Source organism: Artemia franciscana, chromosome 5 (genome assembly GCF_032884065.1).
Source record: "Artemia franciscana chromosome 5, ASM3288406v1, whole genome shotgun sequence".
In the NCBI taxonomy this organism is placed as follows: Eukaryota; Metazoa; Arthropoda; class Branchiopoda; order Anostraca; family Artemiidae; genus Artemia; species Artemia franciscana.
Genome location: NC_088867.1, coordinates 42,232,597 through 42,251,150, shown reverse-complemented (window position 1 = coordinate 42,251,150; position 18,554 = coordinate 42,232,597). Strand labels below are relative to the sequence as shown.

The 18,554-nt window shown below is 35.3% G+C and overlaps 1 protein-coding gene across 2 annotated transcripts in view; it reads right to left on the bottom strand.

The window, feature by feature from the left end:
• The window catches only part of LOC136027434 (beta-1,3-galactosyltransferase 5-like), a 31,100-nt gene extending 21,160 nt beyond the window's left edge, over positions 1 to 9,940 (bottom strand). Inside the window, exons 1-2 of one of the 2 annotated variants that reach the window (XM_065704705.1) lie at positions 9,337 to 9,940; positions 5,537 to 5,881 (exon numbers count right to left, since the gene is read on the bottom strand). In XM_065704705.1, coding sequence (XP_065560777.1) covers positions 5,537 to 5,881; positions 9,337 to 9,898 — 907 coding nt within the window. In that variant the 5' untranslated portion in view covers positions 9,899 to 9,940. Of the gene's footprint in view, positions 1 to 5,536; positions 5,975 to 9,336 lie in introns of both variants that reach the window. The other variant, XM_065704704.1, reaches the window with a different exon arrangement.
• Positions 9,941 to 18,554: the final 8,614 nt, after the last annotated feature.

The following is an 18,554-nucleotide window of genomic DNA, read 5'->3' as shown; positions in this document are numbered from 1 at the left end:
TATATATATATATATATATATATATATATATATATATATATATATATATAAAATGATACATATATATATATATATATATATATATATATATATATATATATATAAAAACATATATATATAAAAGTGATAAACTTCACAAAAATACTAGATATTTTGGTCACATTTGCAGTGACCGTCGTCAGTAGCAATACTAAACTAAAACAATTAAGAACAATATTTTATATACAAAATAAAATAAACTGCGTAGTGTTTAATAATCTTATTCTTTTTCAAAGCAAAAACCGAAGCAAGTGTCTTTGACCATCTTGGATCCACTTCGTTAGCATTGAATGAACTAACACTGATGACGGTCATTGCATATGCGACCGAAATATTTTTCAGTTTTTGTGAAATTTATCACTATCTATTAAAAGGATTTTGTCCCTATTTGAACTTTTATTTATTGGCATAATTATTGTTTTAGGGTGTCAAATCAGCGATTTCAGTTGAATTAAGAAATTCTGTCATGAATTCCATTTCTCCTTCCTTCTTATCCTTTACAGACGCCAAAATAACATTTTTCTTATTTAATCGTCATTTTCTGAAATATCTAAAAGCTGCAATTATTGTGTTATTCTTTAGTTTTAAGTCACATTTTCGTTTGTAATTCAATATGATTTGTTGCTGTTTCTTGTTCCGTGCCCTCTCTTTAACTGTTCATAGTCATTTATTATTTTATGTAAGTTTTGCGTGTGTCATCGATACTAAACACTAATTCCTCCTTCTATCCTTCACAGACGCTAAAATGACAGGTTCCTAATTCAGTTGTAATTTTCTGCATTAATCCTCAAACGAGCGACATTAACTCTTAAAGCGATCAGAAATTACTCCGTATATGAAATGGGCTGCTCTTTCTTCAAGGCCCTGCTCTTTACGCTAAAGTTTTTACTGTTTTAAAAAGTAGAGTTTTCCCCTCCACAAACCCTTGCTTTTTACGCTAAAGTTTTTAATTGTTTTAAAACTTAAATTTGTGACAAAGGGTCAAACTTTAGCGTAAAGAGCGAGGGATTGCGGAGGGGAAAACCCATTTCATATACAGAGTAATTTCTGTTCGTTTTAAGAGTTAATATCGCTCCTTACTTTCAGTTAAAAAACTAGTTTTTTTATTTAATCATCGATAAAGAGCCAGCGCTGGACGATTCTTCTCAACAGTAAACGGTTTGGGTATTTAGATTATGGAGAAACTATCAGTTTCATTTTGTTAATTAATCTTGCAAGTTTTCGTATGCCATTCCGTATTGCCACAATTCTAATTTTTAAAACAATTAAAAACTTTAGCGTAAAGAGCAAAGGATTGTGGAGGGGAAAACCCATTTCATATACGGAGTAATTTCTGTTCGTTTTAAGAGTTAATGTCGCTCCTTAATTTCAGTTGAAAAACCATTTTTTTTTTTTTTTAATTTAATTTATGAATGTTTTTGAACTAATGCATGTTTGATTTTGGCTCTTCTCTTTCTTTGAAATGGCTTTCTTTTAATTTTGACCAGACGATTTTGAGAAATAAGGGGTGAAGAAGGAGGCGTAGTTGCCCTCCAATTTTTCGGTTACTTAAAAAGGTAACTAGAACTTTTAATTTTTAACGAACGTTTTTTATTAGTAAAAAATACACGTAACTTAAGAATCAACTTACGTAACAAACTTTTATATTCTTATATTTTTATTATGTATATGAGGGGGTTTGTCCCCTCGTTAATACCTCGCTCTTTATGCTAAATCTTAAGTTGTGTCCCAATTCTTAAAGAATGGCCCCTGAATCAGAAAGACCGTAGAATAAGTATTTGAAATTACTAAAAATACTTTAGCATAAAGAGCGATGTATTGATCTCCCCCTAAATACCTCGCTCTTTATGCTAAAGTATTTTTAGAACCCCTCATATGCTTAATAATCTCTGTTCGTTTCAAATTTTAGTGCTACTCCTTACTTCCAATTGAAAAAACTTTTTATGTTTATTTTTTCATTGTTTTTTTATAGTAATGCTAGAAAATCAAGCGCCCTTTTCATTGAGTTTCTCCTCCCCCATGAAATATTCCTCCAAGGAAAGATCCTCCCACATAGCCCCCTCCCCTCAACCCAACTCCCCAAACCAAAAGAATCCCCCTGAAAACGTCTGTACACTTCCCAATAACCATTACTGTATGTTAACACTGGTCAAAGTTTGTAACTTGCAGCTCCTCCCCCAGGGACTGTGGGGGGGGGGGGTAAGTCATCCCCAAAGACATAGTTATTCTGGTTTTCGACTATGCGGAACAAAATGGCTATCTCAAAATTTTGGTTCGTCGACTTTGGGAAAAAATGAGCGTGGGAGGGGGCCTAGGTGTCCTCCAGTTTTTTGGTCACTTGAAAATGGCACTAGAACTTTTCATTTCCTTTAGAATGAGCCCTCTTACGACATTCTAGGACCACTTGGTTGATACGATGACTGGCTGGGAAAAAGACAAAAAAAAAACAAACAAACTAATAAACACGCACCCGTGATCTGTCTTCTGGCAAAAAATACGAAATTCCACATTTTTGTAGACAGGAGCTTGAGATCTTTTCTATAGGGTTCTCTGATACGTTGAATGTGATGGTGTGATTTTCGTTAAGATTCTATGACTTTTAAGGGGTGTTCCCCCTATTTTCCAGAATAAGGTAAATTTTCTCAGACTCGTAACTTTTGATGACAAAGATTAAATTTGATGAAACTTGTACATTCAAAATCAACATGAAAATCTGATTCTTTTGATGTATCTTTTAGCATCAAAATTCCGATCTTTAGAGTTTCCTATTGAGCCGGGTCGCTCCTAACAACAGTTCGTTACCACGAACTGTTTGAAAACGCCTACTACGTGGACCTGCCTTCTATTCACTACTCTCAATGACTCACACTTATGGTCCTTGTGAAAGAATAGTATAGGCTTGTATTCACCCCAAGGACATACGGACACTTCTAGAAACAAACTCACTTGATTTTATATGTATCAAATAGTTTATGGGATACGAATTGTTAGTAAAGAGGTCATTGTTAATAAAGGCCAAAACTCTTAAGAATAAACTTTAATTACCATGTACACTTTTTTGCTTTTTTTTATGTTGATTCTAAGTATGCAAGATTCGTTATGTTTAAATTTACCAAAAAATAGTTATCAACACTTTATATTTACATAATTATAGAAAAAGGAGATAAGCACCTCCTTTGAGAACTGTGACCTTGGCAACAATTACACCACATTATTCAACACGTTCAATAAGCCTAGAACAGAGTTTCAAGGTATCATCTAAAAGAATAGGTGCTTTTGTCTCAAAATGTTTTAAAAACTAAAAGATTTTTTTTTACCAGGTAACATTGGGATTTGACATTAAAAATATAAGGCTTGGGTAGTCATTGCATAATATTTTCATTTAAATAATTATGAAATATTACATTTCTCACCCCGAAAGAAAATAAAGTGCTTTTGCTGATGGCAATCTTCATATTAGCATTTGTCCGCATAGCAAAGGTTTGGAAGGTTTGTTCAATATTTTTGATATTGCGAAAAGAAGGATTTGATTATTAAGATTGAAAACCGAAAACAATCGCTAATATATAAGTCATGTAAACAAAGTTTTAGTTAGACATCTAGATTTATAAAAATAGACGAAGGACGCTGAGCGTCTGAGCCCTTCAGAGCTGAGCTGTGTTAGCAAATAAGTATAGGCTATATTGTAATTTTTTTTTTAATTTTACTTTAAACGACCCAATATGTTCCGCCTCCCTAATGCCAGCTGGGATATCATTCCAAATAGCCGGGGCTAAATACCTAATTCCGAAAGCTGCACGTGTGGTTTCTCGGTACTCAACAATCAAATTATTTGCCTCTCTTGTCTCGTACCCATAGAGTGAACGATTTACTCGAAAGAAATTGGTAAAAACTGGAGGACATACATCATTGCAACATCGATACACAAAAACAGCAGCTTGATAATCTCGAATCTGACCAATGTTAAGCATTCGTAATTTCTTAAAACATGACGCGATATCATTAACATATTCTACATAATTACCGAGAAGACGTACTGTTTTATTTGGTTCGATCTGCACTCTTTTAAAATTTGCATAGAAATTACTAGACCAAAGGACACAGCCATAAGAAATATAAGGCGCAAGAATGGTGTGATATAATAATAAAAGAACTGATAATGGTAAAACATGCTTTAATCGACGCAAAATTCCCAAACCTCTAGCAGCTTTAGCTGCAACAAGATCACTATGGTTCTTCCAATATAGATTACAATCAAGCTGGAACCCCAAATAACGCACTTCATGCACCTGTGACAAAGGCCTACCGTTAAAAAATATCTTTTTATCAACACATGGAGGCTTACCAACTCTCCTATAAATCATAAAATTAGTTTTATTAACGTTCACTGACAAAAGGCTCAAACTTGTAAATACAAAAAATGCCTTTAATACCCTATTTACTTTGCACAACAGATCATCGACGGATTGACTAGACATAGTTGAAGCTGTATCATCCGCAAAAGTCGTAATACAATACTCGGGTGGATATATATAAACTTAATGAACTATACAAATTGGAAAATGCCATGCAAATTACTTTCTTTTAACGTTTACGTTGGTACTCAAAATTCCTTATTAGAGTTTTGGCTGCTATTAGAACGACTTGCTCTTTACTAACAGTCTGGTAGCTTTAGATTGATAAATATAAACTTCGTGAGTAATAAATACTTGAAATTACCACGAAACTTAAATTCATTTAACGTTTATTTTCGCACCCAAAATTCCTTTTTAGGGTTTAGGTTGCTATTAGAACAACTTCCTCTTTACTAACAATTCGTATCCCATAAACTATTTGATACATATAAAATCAAGTGAGTTTGTTTCTAGAAGTGTCCGTGTGTCCTTGGGTCTACTAAAGTAAGGTTAGAACTATTTTGAAGCTAGAAGTTCTGAAGTTGGAGATTCTCATATCTCCTGTCACCAATGACAAAACATATCAATGATAGCTTAATATTAAGTCTTTTTTCTTTTGCTGCAAACACCATGCATGTTTCTCTAATTAATTGGAATGGTCTCATTGTCGCATTCTGATAGCATTTTCTATCCTTTTTTATGTTTAAACAGAAACTCTTGCTTTTTAGTTGAGCAGCTATCTATTTGCGTCCACTACCATTATAAGCCTTCATGACCATTCACTTTTTCGTTCATGTCCCTGTCCCTGGTAAGTAGAGCCTTCATCTCAAGCTCTTTTTTAGTTAAACCTTTCCGAGTTTATTAAGTATTTTTGCAATACTGATGGATTAATGTAGGACGAATTAATGTCTAAATTAAGTCACTCTTCTTGGTGTACCAGGCATCCTCCGCCCCACCTGACATCTGAAACTCAGACATTACGTGGAAATGTGTTTAACACTAAATTCCCTAGATTCACGGCACTTGTATCACTTTTATGCTGATTTCAATATAACATATGCGTTTCTAGTCAAATATATGTAAGTTCTTTATTTGTGACCTACCTCTTCCAACTGGTTTGCTTTTTTGTTTTGGGCAAACACGACGATCACTGTTTACGCACTTTTTACTTGTTATACATGCCTCAACGTTCATTAAGTATTCATTCAGCATTTCTGGATCAGAAGTGGGCCCAATCACTATCCAACATCTATCAGTTGGATATCGATTACAGCACTTTATATCATCTTCTGTACTGCCAGCTCTTTCATTCAGGCTTGCATGCTTTATTCCTGCAGCATTTGCAAGTGTCCCAGTAATTAGTACATCGTCGATCCAGAAGAAAGTGTGGTAGTATGTTTGATTCAGTATCGATTTTATAGTTTGCAGATTTGTTATGTATGCCCATCCTGAAAGAAATGGAGGATATTCGTCCTTGCTGTATTCATTATTGTTGACGTACCACTTGCTATCTGGATCCCTCTGGGGTGCTTTATAATCTCCTAGAAAGTAACAAAGTTCTTTGTTTACATTGTTAAAGTTCTATTTTTACTGATTATTTGGTTTAGGATAATAATTACTCAAAACCATCATGATGATAGACAATATTATACCCAATTTTGGATGTGATCCTGACACTTTATAAAATAAGAAATGTTAATACTGCTGATTTCGATCCATCGTAAATGTCACATATTTTATGAAATTCAGCAGCTAAAATTTACCTGTTCAAAGATCAATATGATGCTTTTCCATAGGAGGCTTTAGGCTAGTACCGAAAACACTAGATTGTTTCTAGACAAAACAGAACCATATGCTTCATGGGGGAGGCACTAGAGTGTTTCTAGACAAAACAAAACCTTAAGCCTCATGGGGGGAGGCTGAGTCCCTCCTAAGCCTTGCCTAAGAGGGGCCTCGCCCTCCGTCCCACTATACTCTACGCCCATGGCTTTTTGATTTCAAGTTTTGACAATTTGCATTTTATTGCTAGATTTTGAACAGCCTGATACCAACGGTACTCGTATGTATATCATTGCTGAATTCATCGTTGTCAGCTCACTATTTTTTAACTGAATCCCTCCGAGGTGCTTTATTAGAAGGATGTTTTTGTATACCACTTGGTTACTATAAATTGTTTTAAACAAGTGTCCATGGCGTTGGTGGAAATCAAATGCACTGTAACAATGTTTGCATGACACGTTTGGTGATGATAGTCAAAATCAAAATCAAACTGTAGCATCAAGAGCGAAGGTTGAAGAAGGGGTAGTCCCCTTCACATACTGAATAATTTCTGTTCATTTTAAATTAAGATTTTGCTCCGTACTTTCATTTGTAACAAACAGTTTTGTTTATTATTAAATATCTGATTATTTTTCATACCATGCCAGGAAATCCCCCTCCCCCTCTTTGGAAGATTCCCTCCGAAAAACACGCCCCCAGCAAAACTCCCCGGCAGAAGATTCATCACGTAAAGTTCCTCCCAAGGAAAATTTCCCCTGGGAAGAATCCATCCTCGTTGAAAATTTTCTTGCGGATGATTTCCCTGGAAAATCTTCCTTACTTTCATTTGGATTTTCAGTGTGCCTGGTCTTCGGTCTGCTCCTAACCTAAAAGCATGGTATTCTAAAAAAAATTATTTTTGTTGTTTATCAATTATGAAAGCTTTAGGACAATCCTGCAATTTCGTCAGTATTGTCATCTTGAACCATGAAAATAAACTGGCAAAATTAATCAGTTGAAGTTTACAATACTCTTCGTAAGTAAAATTCAAGCATTAGCAATCGGTTGTATTTCCTAAGACAACTATGCTTTTCAAACAGTTCCTGGTAATGAAATGTAAGTAAAGAGTGATGTTACTCAATAGTTACCGAAAGTCTAAGAAACCGAGTCTTGATATCATTAGATGCATCAAAACTATCAGATTTTGGTGCTTGTTCAAAATACATAAAATTCATCAAATTTAATGTTACCCATCAAAGTTTACGAGCCTGAGAATATTCGACCAATTTTTGAAAGGGGGGAAACGCCCAAATAATTTTAATGAAAATCACACCATCAGATTTAGCATATCCAACAACACTACTTAAGAGGTTTCAAGCTCCTATATAAAAAATGTGAAATTTTGCATTTTTCGCCAGAAGAAAGATCAAGGATGTTTGTTTGCGATAATAATGAGTGTTTATTTATTTTATTTTTTTTCGGAAGCGATCGTATCAAACCAGTGATCCCAAAAAATCGGGAGAAGGCTCATTTGATCGAAAATAAACAGTTGCAGTGCTCTTTTTCAGTGACCAAAAATATTTGAAGGCAGCTAGCCCCCTCTACACCCCGTTTCTCCCTGAATTTACTTGATCAGAGTTTTGGAATGGCCATTTTGGTCAGCATAGTCGAAAGATGTAATAACTCTGTGATTGAGGATAACTTGACCCCCGAGGGAAGGTCTGCAAGTAATGAACTTTGTCCATTGTTTACATATGTCATTAATTATTGGGAAATATACTGGCATTTTTCGGTGGGAGGGGTATTTTTCTGGTGGGGGTACATAGGAGAATCTTTCCATGGATCTTGGGGTTAGAGAATTGTATATGGAGGTGGGGGATTTTCCGGCATCATTTAAAAATCAATCGGAAACTCAGTAGGAAAAACAGGTTTTTCTCAACTGAATGGATGGAGCTACATTAAAACTTAGAACGCACAGAAATCAATACGCATCCTCAATGCCTCGCTCTTTACGCTAGAGTTTTTTTTATATCTTTTAAAGTAGCATACTATTCTAACTCAACGGCCCTTGTGTTTCAGCAGCCATTTTTAAATGATTAGAAAAAAAGTCAAAACTTCGCGTAGGCTAAAGAATTACATACTGAAGAGGGGACAACCCCCCTAATATAAATAATTATTTTTGGTCGTTTTAAGTTTTAATGCTGCTTCAGTTGAAAAGAAACTTTTGTATTTTTTATTTGATCCAAGGATAGCTCCGGCGTCTTGGCTGTTTGAAGCCATTAGTTTTTTGTTAGTTTCTGTCCATTTTTCACCCATAATTTTTTTTTCAAGTTTGACGCCTTTTACTACCAAAACAGAATAACTGCATATGGAGGATGTTTCCAATTTTTGAAGATATATATTACTAGTCTTTTAAAATTTCATAGACAAAGCCTTTCGGCAGCTTGTAGATTTATTGATACGACTTTGACGTATCAGGTCTTTAACGACTTTGACGGAAAAATTGATCCAAAAAATCATTGCGTTTGACCAGTTGGTGTTTTCCGATTGCAACTAAGTGAATAAAGGGAGGCGCACCTGAAAAGAAAATGAGTACAGCGTGTATCGGCAGAAAAATCTTTTTCCCAGCTGACACCAGGGTTGCCTCCTGTAGCACGAAAGTGCCATTTTAGCACTATTCTTTATCTATAGTATTGTAGCATGTGCTCAAGGTTGCTAAAATAGTAGTAAAATAGCACAAAAGTGCTTTTTAGTACTATTTTAGCACTTATTTTTACTATAGCACCGAAAATCATTGTTTAGCACGCAAATTTAGGCAATTGCAGCATTTTAGGAACTGACCTTGGCCGACATGGCTTTCACAAAATCAATGCAGTACATGAACCAAGACTTATAACCGCTCAAATGAGAATTTAATACATATATGAACCTAAAACTTCTCAGTAGAAAATGATTCGACTTTCTCGTAAGTTCGTACCTTTATCACAGAAAGGATTTTATATTTGATCAGATAATTATGTACATTCAGTTGAATTAAGTTTAACAGAAATAACTATTATTCAGCCTCAAATGCTATGTTTTTCTCGTTTAAAAATTAAGTTCCAGCTTACTTCTAGCAATGCTAAAAACAAAAAAATAATCAAACCTTCAATAGATATTCCACCAATTATGAGCTCCCTGGTTGTATTTTCGTCATTCACCTTGACTTTAAACTCGTCTACTAGCTGTATTATATCAACTGCAGTATCATCGTCCTGTTTTATGTAGTATTCAGCTCCTGGGCAACTTTCATTTGCCCACTGTAGCCCCATTAAATGTTTCAAAGTTAAATTTTTATAATGATCTGTAAAGGACCCTTTAATAATATCCTGGAATATCCTGTCTTCGGAATAAATATCCTGATCGAGGGATTCGTCTTTTGCTTCTCCAATCAAAAAGTACCCGACTATCCTCAGTTCTTTTACTTTAACGAAGAAATTTCGCAAAGCCATTCGAAAGTCTTTCCTTTTTGGATCTGACGAAATTAAGCAGACAATCCGGATACTTTTGTTGCACCTTTTATTTAATATAATGTCAATCCGTTTGGAAATATCAAAAGTTTGGTTTCTTAATAACACCTTCTGTTGTTCATTAAGGATAATCACTATAATAATCACAACAGTTGGAATTAATAGGAATATAAGCACTAGTTTAATTATAGAATTCATCTTATACTGAGAAGCGGATGTTGGCACTTAGATATGGAAGCGAGCAGTCGGTAACTTCTTTCCGTTTTTGGACATAACCATATGTGGGTGTTTGTCATCAGTCGGGTAACATGGTATATCGGAAATGTTAGTCTACTATATGATAATTTATAAAACGTCATAATATAGGTTTTGCATAAAAGTTAGAAACTTTATTAAACGTTTTTTCTGGCAAGCATTCCAGCTTCATTCCGCAGCGTGTGGAAGTAAACAGTAATGATAAATATGAAACCGAGCAAATTAAAAACACAGAGACCAATATACAGCGAACAGAATGAGCAAATGAAACCTGATGCGAAAATAAATTAAAGTGAATTATGAAGTTTAATTTTAATGAAAAAAAGGTAGAAGTGGTACTACCAACCCCAAAAACCTTTTAAAAGGCCAGATTGTCGTTTGTACTCTATTGAAAGGGAATTGTTTTTCGAATAGTATGCAAAAAGTTCTTTAACCCTTTAAAGACCAGATTGTCGTTTGTACTCTATTGAAAGTGATTTGTATTTGGGACAGTATACAAAACGTTAAGTAAAACAGCGAAAAACAAGTGCTATTTTAGAGTGCTGCTACAGAATGGTGATGGTTCTTTCTATAACCCGTTAAAGGCCATAATGTCGTTTGTACTCTTTTGAGAGCTATTTGTATTTGGAACACTATGCAAAACGTTAAGTACAACAGCGAACAAATAAGTGCTATTTTAAAGTGCTGCTACAGAATGGTGCTGGTTCTTTCTTTAACCCTTTAAAGGCCAGAATGTCGTTTGTACTCTATTGAGAGTGATTTGTAGTTGGAACAGTATGCGAAAAGTTAAGTAAAACAGCGAAAAAATAAGTGCTATTTTAAAGTGCTGTTACAGAAGGTGCGTTCTTTAACCCATTTGGAGGCTGGTTTTATTTGTGCTTTATAAAAAACAACATGAAATTTAAACAAGGTGCTTTTAGATAATTCTTAAGACTACACTGGGTTTAATGAAATGAATTTTTTTATTTAATTAAATGAAATGAAAAGGTAATGACGGGTAAAATATTCCATTAAGATAATGAAAGTTGATATTTTTCTATGCATAGACAAATAAAAGTCCCGATATTCTTTACCTCCAGAATAGCTCTTGGCATACATTTTTATCAGAGGAATAAAGAAAGGGGAAAAAATAACTACATTAACCAGTAAACATGCTAAAAAACAGCATAAAATGAAAAAATAAATAAATAAACACTAAGAAAAAAGAAGAAACCCATACTTGGCAGACTAAAGCAGTTGATTTAAGAAAATCAGCAGAAAGATGGGTTTCGACTCGAAGCCGGTGCTATATAAACTTAAGCTCATCACACCAATATGAAGATATCAGGTAGATTCTACGTCGATTTTCATCAAGAACAATACAGACAAGTGTTATCGTCACATGCTATATAAGAAGGTCATTTTATAAACAAGGTTGAATCTCCAGCATTTTTATTGGGGGGGGGGGGCAAGAGGGATTCATATCCAGATAGTCAAGGGGCATGGGCTGTATAAATTTTTTTCAAATTATTGGGGGCAACTACCAACCAATGACCTTTTTGTATAGCATGTGATGATGACACTTGTTTTGAATGAAAAATGAATGAACTGTTACAGGTTTTGCGAGTTCAGGCTGCTAGAATAGGTTTACGTAGGTTAAATTATATAAGTTAAAAGTTCATCCATTTTTCTCATATTTCGACATAGGATACTCAAATCATCAGGATAATGTAAGTCCAGGAGATTTTTTCCCCTAATTTGATTCCATGGTCTCCCATTGCCTTCCCTGTACTTCTTAAGACAAATCTACCAAAACGATTTATATAAAAGGGGATACCACACAATAATAAAACCTTCATTAAAGCTCTTCTATCAACAGAATCGAACGCTTGCTTATAATCTATGAAACTGAGAACTAAAGGTGTTTGATAACTCAGGTCCTTCTCAATTATTACCCTAAGAATGAAAATTTGGTCAGCACATCCTCTACCTTTTCTAAAACCGCACTGTTCTTCTCTTCAAACTCTGTCCACAGCATCTCTCAGTCTGAAAAGTATCTTATTACTGAGTAATCTGCTACCTACAGAGAGTAGACTAATGCCTCAACAATTACCGCACTCACTCTTATCACCTTTCTTATACAGTGGTTTAATCAAGGTTTCCCAAAAATCGCTAGGTACTTCTCCTTTTTCAAAAATCATATTCATAATCTTCAGTAGCTTATTTCTAACACCAGAGTCGCCATATTTAAGAAACTCACTTACCACACCATCAGCACCTGGAGCCATACTATTTTTTAGTCCTTTTAGTACTGTCACTAATTCTTCCTAACAAAACAAATCTTCCTTCACATCCAAGGTATCACAAACTTTTTCATTTTCTTGTATATCTTTTCCTGCAACTCAATCTCGGTTCAGCAAAGTCTCAAAATGTTCTTCCCATCTCTCTTTAACTCTTTCCTTATCACTAATTGTGGCCCCATTCTCATCTTTAACCGGAACAGGTCGATATTGACTGCTCTCTCTCTCTCTCAGTTTATTAACACGTCAGTACACTATTTTCGTAATATGCCGTATCTTCCAGATCCTAGGCAATTTTATCCATGGCCAGCCCTTCACGCCTCCTTAGCTCATATTTTAATATTTTCTTCACTTTCTTTACATTCCTCTTGTTTTCATATGATCTATCACTCAGATAATTCATGTACAAGCCCCTCCTCCTCTTTATTAATCATACAGTATTTTCGCTAATATTTCTAGCTCTAGTCTTAACTTTCTTCCCTAAGACACCATCAGCAGCTTCACAAATTATTTTTTCTAAAGTTATTCCAAACACCTTCCACATTGTCAAATTTATACTCTCAAGTTTAGTATTCAACTGTTCCTGAAAAGTTCTCAAATTCTCATCCTGGAGTCTACTATCATCATAACTTCCCGAGAGGCAGCTACTCTTCCGAAATTTCAACTTTAAATTAACCCTAGACACTACCAGATGGTAATCTTTACTTTTAACATCAATAACAACACTCCTATATGCCCTAGTATCTTGTATTGATCCCGCCAGTCTTCGGTTTACAACAACATAATCAATAGGGTTTGCTGTCTTACCATCCCATGAATACCACGTTGACTTATGGGTCATTTTATAACCAAACACCGTATTTATTATAACTAGATTGTCCTATCTAGTTATTAAATAAGAAAAAACAAGTTTTTTAAAATGAAAGTAAGGAGCAACATTAAAACTTAAAACGAACAGAAATTACTCCGTATATGAAAGGGGCTTTTCCTCCTCAACGCCCCGCTCTTTACGCAAAAGTTTGACTCTTTCTCTTAACTCTACTTTTTAAAACAGTAAGAAACTTAAACGTAAAGAGCGAGGCGTTGAGGAGGAAAAGCTCCTTTTATATACGGAATAGTTTCTGTTAATTTAAGTTTTTATGTTACTCCTTACTTTTATTTTTAAAAACTTGTTTTTTTATTTAATTTCTGGACGTTTTTGAATTAATGCATGTTTTGATCTTGCTCTCCGCACATAAATCATTAAAACAAAATTTGCATATTAATTAATTGCAATTAATCGGAAGATTTTGAGAAAAAAGGAGTGAGGGAGGAGGCCTAGTTCCCCTCCAATTTTTGATTACTTAAAATGGCAACTAGAACTTTTAATTTTTTTACAAACGTTTTCATTGGTAAAAACTATACGTAACTTACAAATAAACTTACGTAACAAACTTCTATATTCGTATATTTTTATTGCCTATATGAGGGGGTTCAACCCTAGTCGATACCTCGCTCTTTACACTACAGCTTAAATGTCCCAATTCCTTAAGAATGACCTCTGAATCCCTAACGCCGTAGAATAAATAGTTGAAATTACTAAAAAATACTTTAGCGTAAAGAGTGAGGTATAACGAGGAGGTAAACCCCTCATATGCGTAAAAGTTTTTGTTCGTTTTAAATTTTAATGCTGCTCCTTACTTTCAGTAGAAAAAACTTTTCACATTTATTTTTTCAAATAATGATAGAAAATCCTGCACCCCCTTCATTGAAATTCTCTTCCCCCATGAGAAGTTCCTCCATGGAAATATCCTCCCACGTTCCCACCCCCCCTAATCCAAAAAATCCCCCTGAAAAGGTCTGTACACTTCCCAGTAACCATTACTATATGATAACACAGGTCAAAGTTCGTAACTTGCAGCCCCTCCCACGGGGACTGCAGGGGAGTCAGTCGTCCCTAAAGACATAGTTATTAGGTTTTTCAACTATGGTGAATAAAATGGCTATCTTAGAATTTTGATCCAGTGACTTTGGGAAAAATGAGCGTGGGAGGGGGCCTAGGTGCCCTCCAATTTTTTGGTCACTTAAAGGGCACTAGCACTTTTAATTTCCATTAGAATGAGACCTCTCGCGCCATTCTAGGACCAATCAGTCGATACGATCACCCCTGGGAAAAAAACAAAAAAGAACAAATAAACACGCATCCGTGTTTATTGAGAGGAAAATGCATGTCACGCATCCGTGACATGCATGAGAGGAAAATTTTCAAGTAAGTCAACCTGCGTGTGTTCCCCAGCGAGAACCTCCAACAGGTATGACTCTAGTTCGGCATTTGTATTTTGGATGCTCGGATATTTTTTAAGAATACAGTGAAAAAATCAATTAGCAGGTCCTGCGTTTCAATGAGCCACCTGTCAAACGGGGATTGCCACTGCTGACGTGGGCCTTCCCCACTAACAGGTAAGAGTTTTTTTGCAACTGTTGTAAATTACTTTTGATAAATTTGAGCTACAGATAATGGCTAAATTTAGTATTCATGATCTGGCTCTAGCAAAGTTTCGAGGATTTCCCAATTGGCCAGTTCGTATTATTGAGGTTTTGAATCCAAAGACTGTGAACTCAAAGTCAAAAGCCTTTAAGTATCTGGTTTTTTGCTACGGGTCACATGACACCCAGTTTGTTCTCGAGTCACAGCTTATGCAGTCTGAGGCAAATGAGGCTGAAGCTATGAAATCTACTAGCAAGGGTGTAAAGGGAGCATTTCAGGACTTTATTCATCTTAAATAACTTTGCGAAGTTAAGCTAAAAACTCAAATTACAATTCCTGGGCAACAAACTATAGCGGGATCGTCGGCTATTATTACTCGCATTTCCGCGAAAGAACAGGAAATCTAAAGCGTGATGGAAAATCTTAAGAAAAACTGAAAAACTAGTGGCAACTGCTGCTCGTAGGCAGTCTTTATCCAGTAACACTTGTTGAGTTTCAACCGAAATTCCTAGCCCTCAGTAAGTAGTGGTAGGACTTTAATTAAGACAGTGATCAAAATATACACCAAATGCCGAATATTTCGGCTACATGGCCAGAAGTCTTGGTCAATAAAATACTGCTGATTTCCAAGTTTCTTTCGAACAAGGAAAGAAAGGTTAAGATGGAAAGACCAATGCCTTAAGGGTCAAGGACAATAGATATGAATTTATGGGTGGGGATAAAGTGAAACACTGAGTAGATTAGGGTGGTGAAGGAGTGTGTGTAGCTCTTTTGGTCTCATGCAGCTTAGTGCTACAGTGAGTAATTAGTGGTAATAGTAGTGTTACACATCCCAAGCAGAATGGATGCCACATGAGTTCCTAGTATCAAGGACAAATATTTATTGGCATTTTACACGGCTGTTCCAAAGCCAAGAATATTTTTTCCTGTAATTTTCTAGTAGCAGTAGCGTCAGTAATAACGGTAGCAGTAATAGCTGTAGCGGAAGTAGTAGTTATAATAGCAGGCATAAACTACCTTTCACATAGAAACTGCCCTGAACATGCCCTGTAGATTTCAACTTACTACAAAAAACCGTTCCTAAGACATTGCTGTACGCTCTTCTGACACAATGCAACCATACTGTGGATTGTGATTTAGTTCCCTCAAAATTCTCTGAGAGCTTCACGTTAATACCCTTTGCGTTTTTGGACAACAAGAATAAAATATCCCCCCTTACCCTATAACACTTGCAATATGTGAGCGATTAGTAGATTGCATAGCTTATAGCCCTTGCCCCAAGGGTTTTGTGGGCCTTGCCCTCTCCATATACATAGTCACTGGACCTTTCAACTATGCAGAGCGAAATGCCACCAAAAAACTCATTTCGGATGTATTTGGGGAAGTTTACACTAAAGCTTGACTCTTTGCCACAATTCTACTTTTTAAAACAATTAAAAGCTTTAGCGTAAAGAGCGAGGCGTTGAGGAGGGGACAACCCATTTCATAAACGGAGTAATTTCTGCTCGTTTTATGTTTTAAAGTCGCTCCTTACTTAGAGTTAAAAAAATAGTTTTTATATATTTAATTTCTGAACGTTTTTGAATTAATGCATATTTGATTTTGGCTCTCCACAAATAAATTATTAAAATGAAATTTGAATATTAATTCCTTTTTTGGCTAAATGGCTTTCTCTTAGTTTTGATCAGACGATTTTGAGAAATAAGGGGCGGGGAAGGAAGCCTAGTTGCCCTCCAATTTTTCGGTTACATAAAAACACAACTATAACTTTTAATATTTAACGAACGTTTCTATTAGTAAAAAATATACGTAACTTAAGAATTAACTTACGTAACAAACTTTCATATTCTTATATTTTATTAAGTATATACCCTCGTTAATGCCTCGCTCTTTACACTAAATCGTAAGTTTTGTCTCAATTCTTTAAGAATGACCCCTGAATCAGAAAGGCCGTAGAGTAAATAGTTGAAATTACTAAAAATACTTTAGCATAAAAAGCGAGGTATTTATCTCCTCCTAAATACCTCGCTCTTTACGCTAAAGTATTTTTAGAACCCCTCATATGCGTAATAATCTCTGTTCGTTTTAAGTTTCAATGCTACTCCTTACTTTCAATTGAAAAAAACTTTTTCATGTTTATTTTTTCATTGTTTTTTTATAGTAGTTTTAGAAAATCCTGCGCCCTTTTCATTGAATTTCTCTTCCCCCATGACATATTTCTCCAAGGAAAGATCCTCCCACATAGCCCCCTCCCCTCAGCCCCACCCTCAAAACCCAAAAAAATCCCCCCAATAACCATTATTATATGTAAACATTGGTCAAAGTTTGTAACTTGCAGCCCCTCCCCCAGGGACTATGGGGGAGTAAGTCATTCCCAAAGACATGGTTATTATGGTTTTTGACAATGTGGAACAAAATGGCTATCTCAAAATTTTGATCCGTTGACTTTGGAGAGAAATGAGCGTGGGAGGGGGCCTAGGTGCCCTCCAATTTTTTTGGTCACTTAAAAAGGGCACTAGAACTTTTCATTTCCGTTAGAATGAGCCCTCTTGCGACATTCTAGGACCACCTTGTCGATACGATGACCGCTGGGAAAAAAACAACAAATAAACACGCACCTGTGATTTGTCTTTTGGCAAAAAATACGAACTTCCACAATTTTGTAGATAGGAGCTTGGAATTTTAGCTATAGAGTTCATCTAATACGCCGAATGCGATGGTGTGATTTTCGTTAAGATTCTATGACTTTTACGGGGTGTTTACCCCGATTTTCCAAAATAAGGCAAATTTTCTCAGGCTCGTAACTTTTGATGACAAAGACTAAATTTGATGAAACTTATATATTTAAAATCAGCATGAAAATCCGATTCTTTTGATGTATATTTTATCATCAAAATTCCGTTTTTTAGAGTTTCGTTTACTATTGAGCCGGGTCGCTCCTTAACTACAGTTCGTTACCACGAACTGTTTGACAATTTATGTTCGTTTAGAGTTTTGATACTGTTCCTTACTTTCAGTAAAAAAAAATTATTAAGTTTTTATCGTTTTTCAAATAATACCGGTAAATCTGGCTCATTTTCAATGAAAAATTGCCCCCCCCCCCCTCACGGGAAACTACTCCGTTGAAATTTCCCCACACCCCTCAGTAAAATTCCCTCCGTGCAATTCCATCCTCACTGAAAATCCTCCTTCCCTGTAAAATTTATTGCTAACGATTCAGCCTGAATAATTCTCCTTGGCATTCTTTCATTAAAAAAAAATTGTTGATTTCTCAGTCGCTCTGGAAATCCCTTTTTTCATGAAAATTTTTCTTGGAAATCAAAATAAGCTGACAATAGCCCTCGGATAATTCCCCCAGAATATTTCCAAATAAGAAATTGAGTTGACAAAGAGAAAGAAAGACAAATAAAAAGAATCTCGTATTGGAATTCTGCCAAATTGCTCAGTGTAAAGTTTCCTCTGGAAAGTTTGCCCTTGGGAATTTTCATCTCCATGGAAAATTATCTTAGCTGGTGCTGCAAAAGTGTTTTGTATGTGTTTTTCAAATAAGATGATCTTACTTCTGCACATTAAGGACCCTGAACCAGTTCTTTCTTTTAATTTTTTTTCTTCTGTTTTTATCAAACGCTATCTCAAGCTTAAGTTAGAAAAACTCCTATAATTGTTTTATCCATGGGTAATTCACATTAAGTGATTCATCAACCAACTACCCTGGGGTAAAATCTTTAAATCCCAGGGATAAAATCTTTATTTTTTAATAGAACCTCGTGGACATTAGAACCTTTTCTCTGTCTAATCTGCATTAAAAAAGCGTTTGATAAAAAAACATCATCAAAGGATACTCATTGACGAA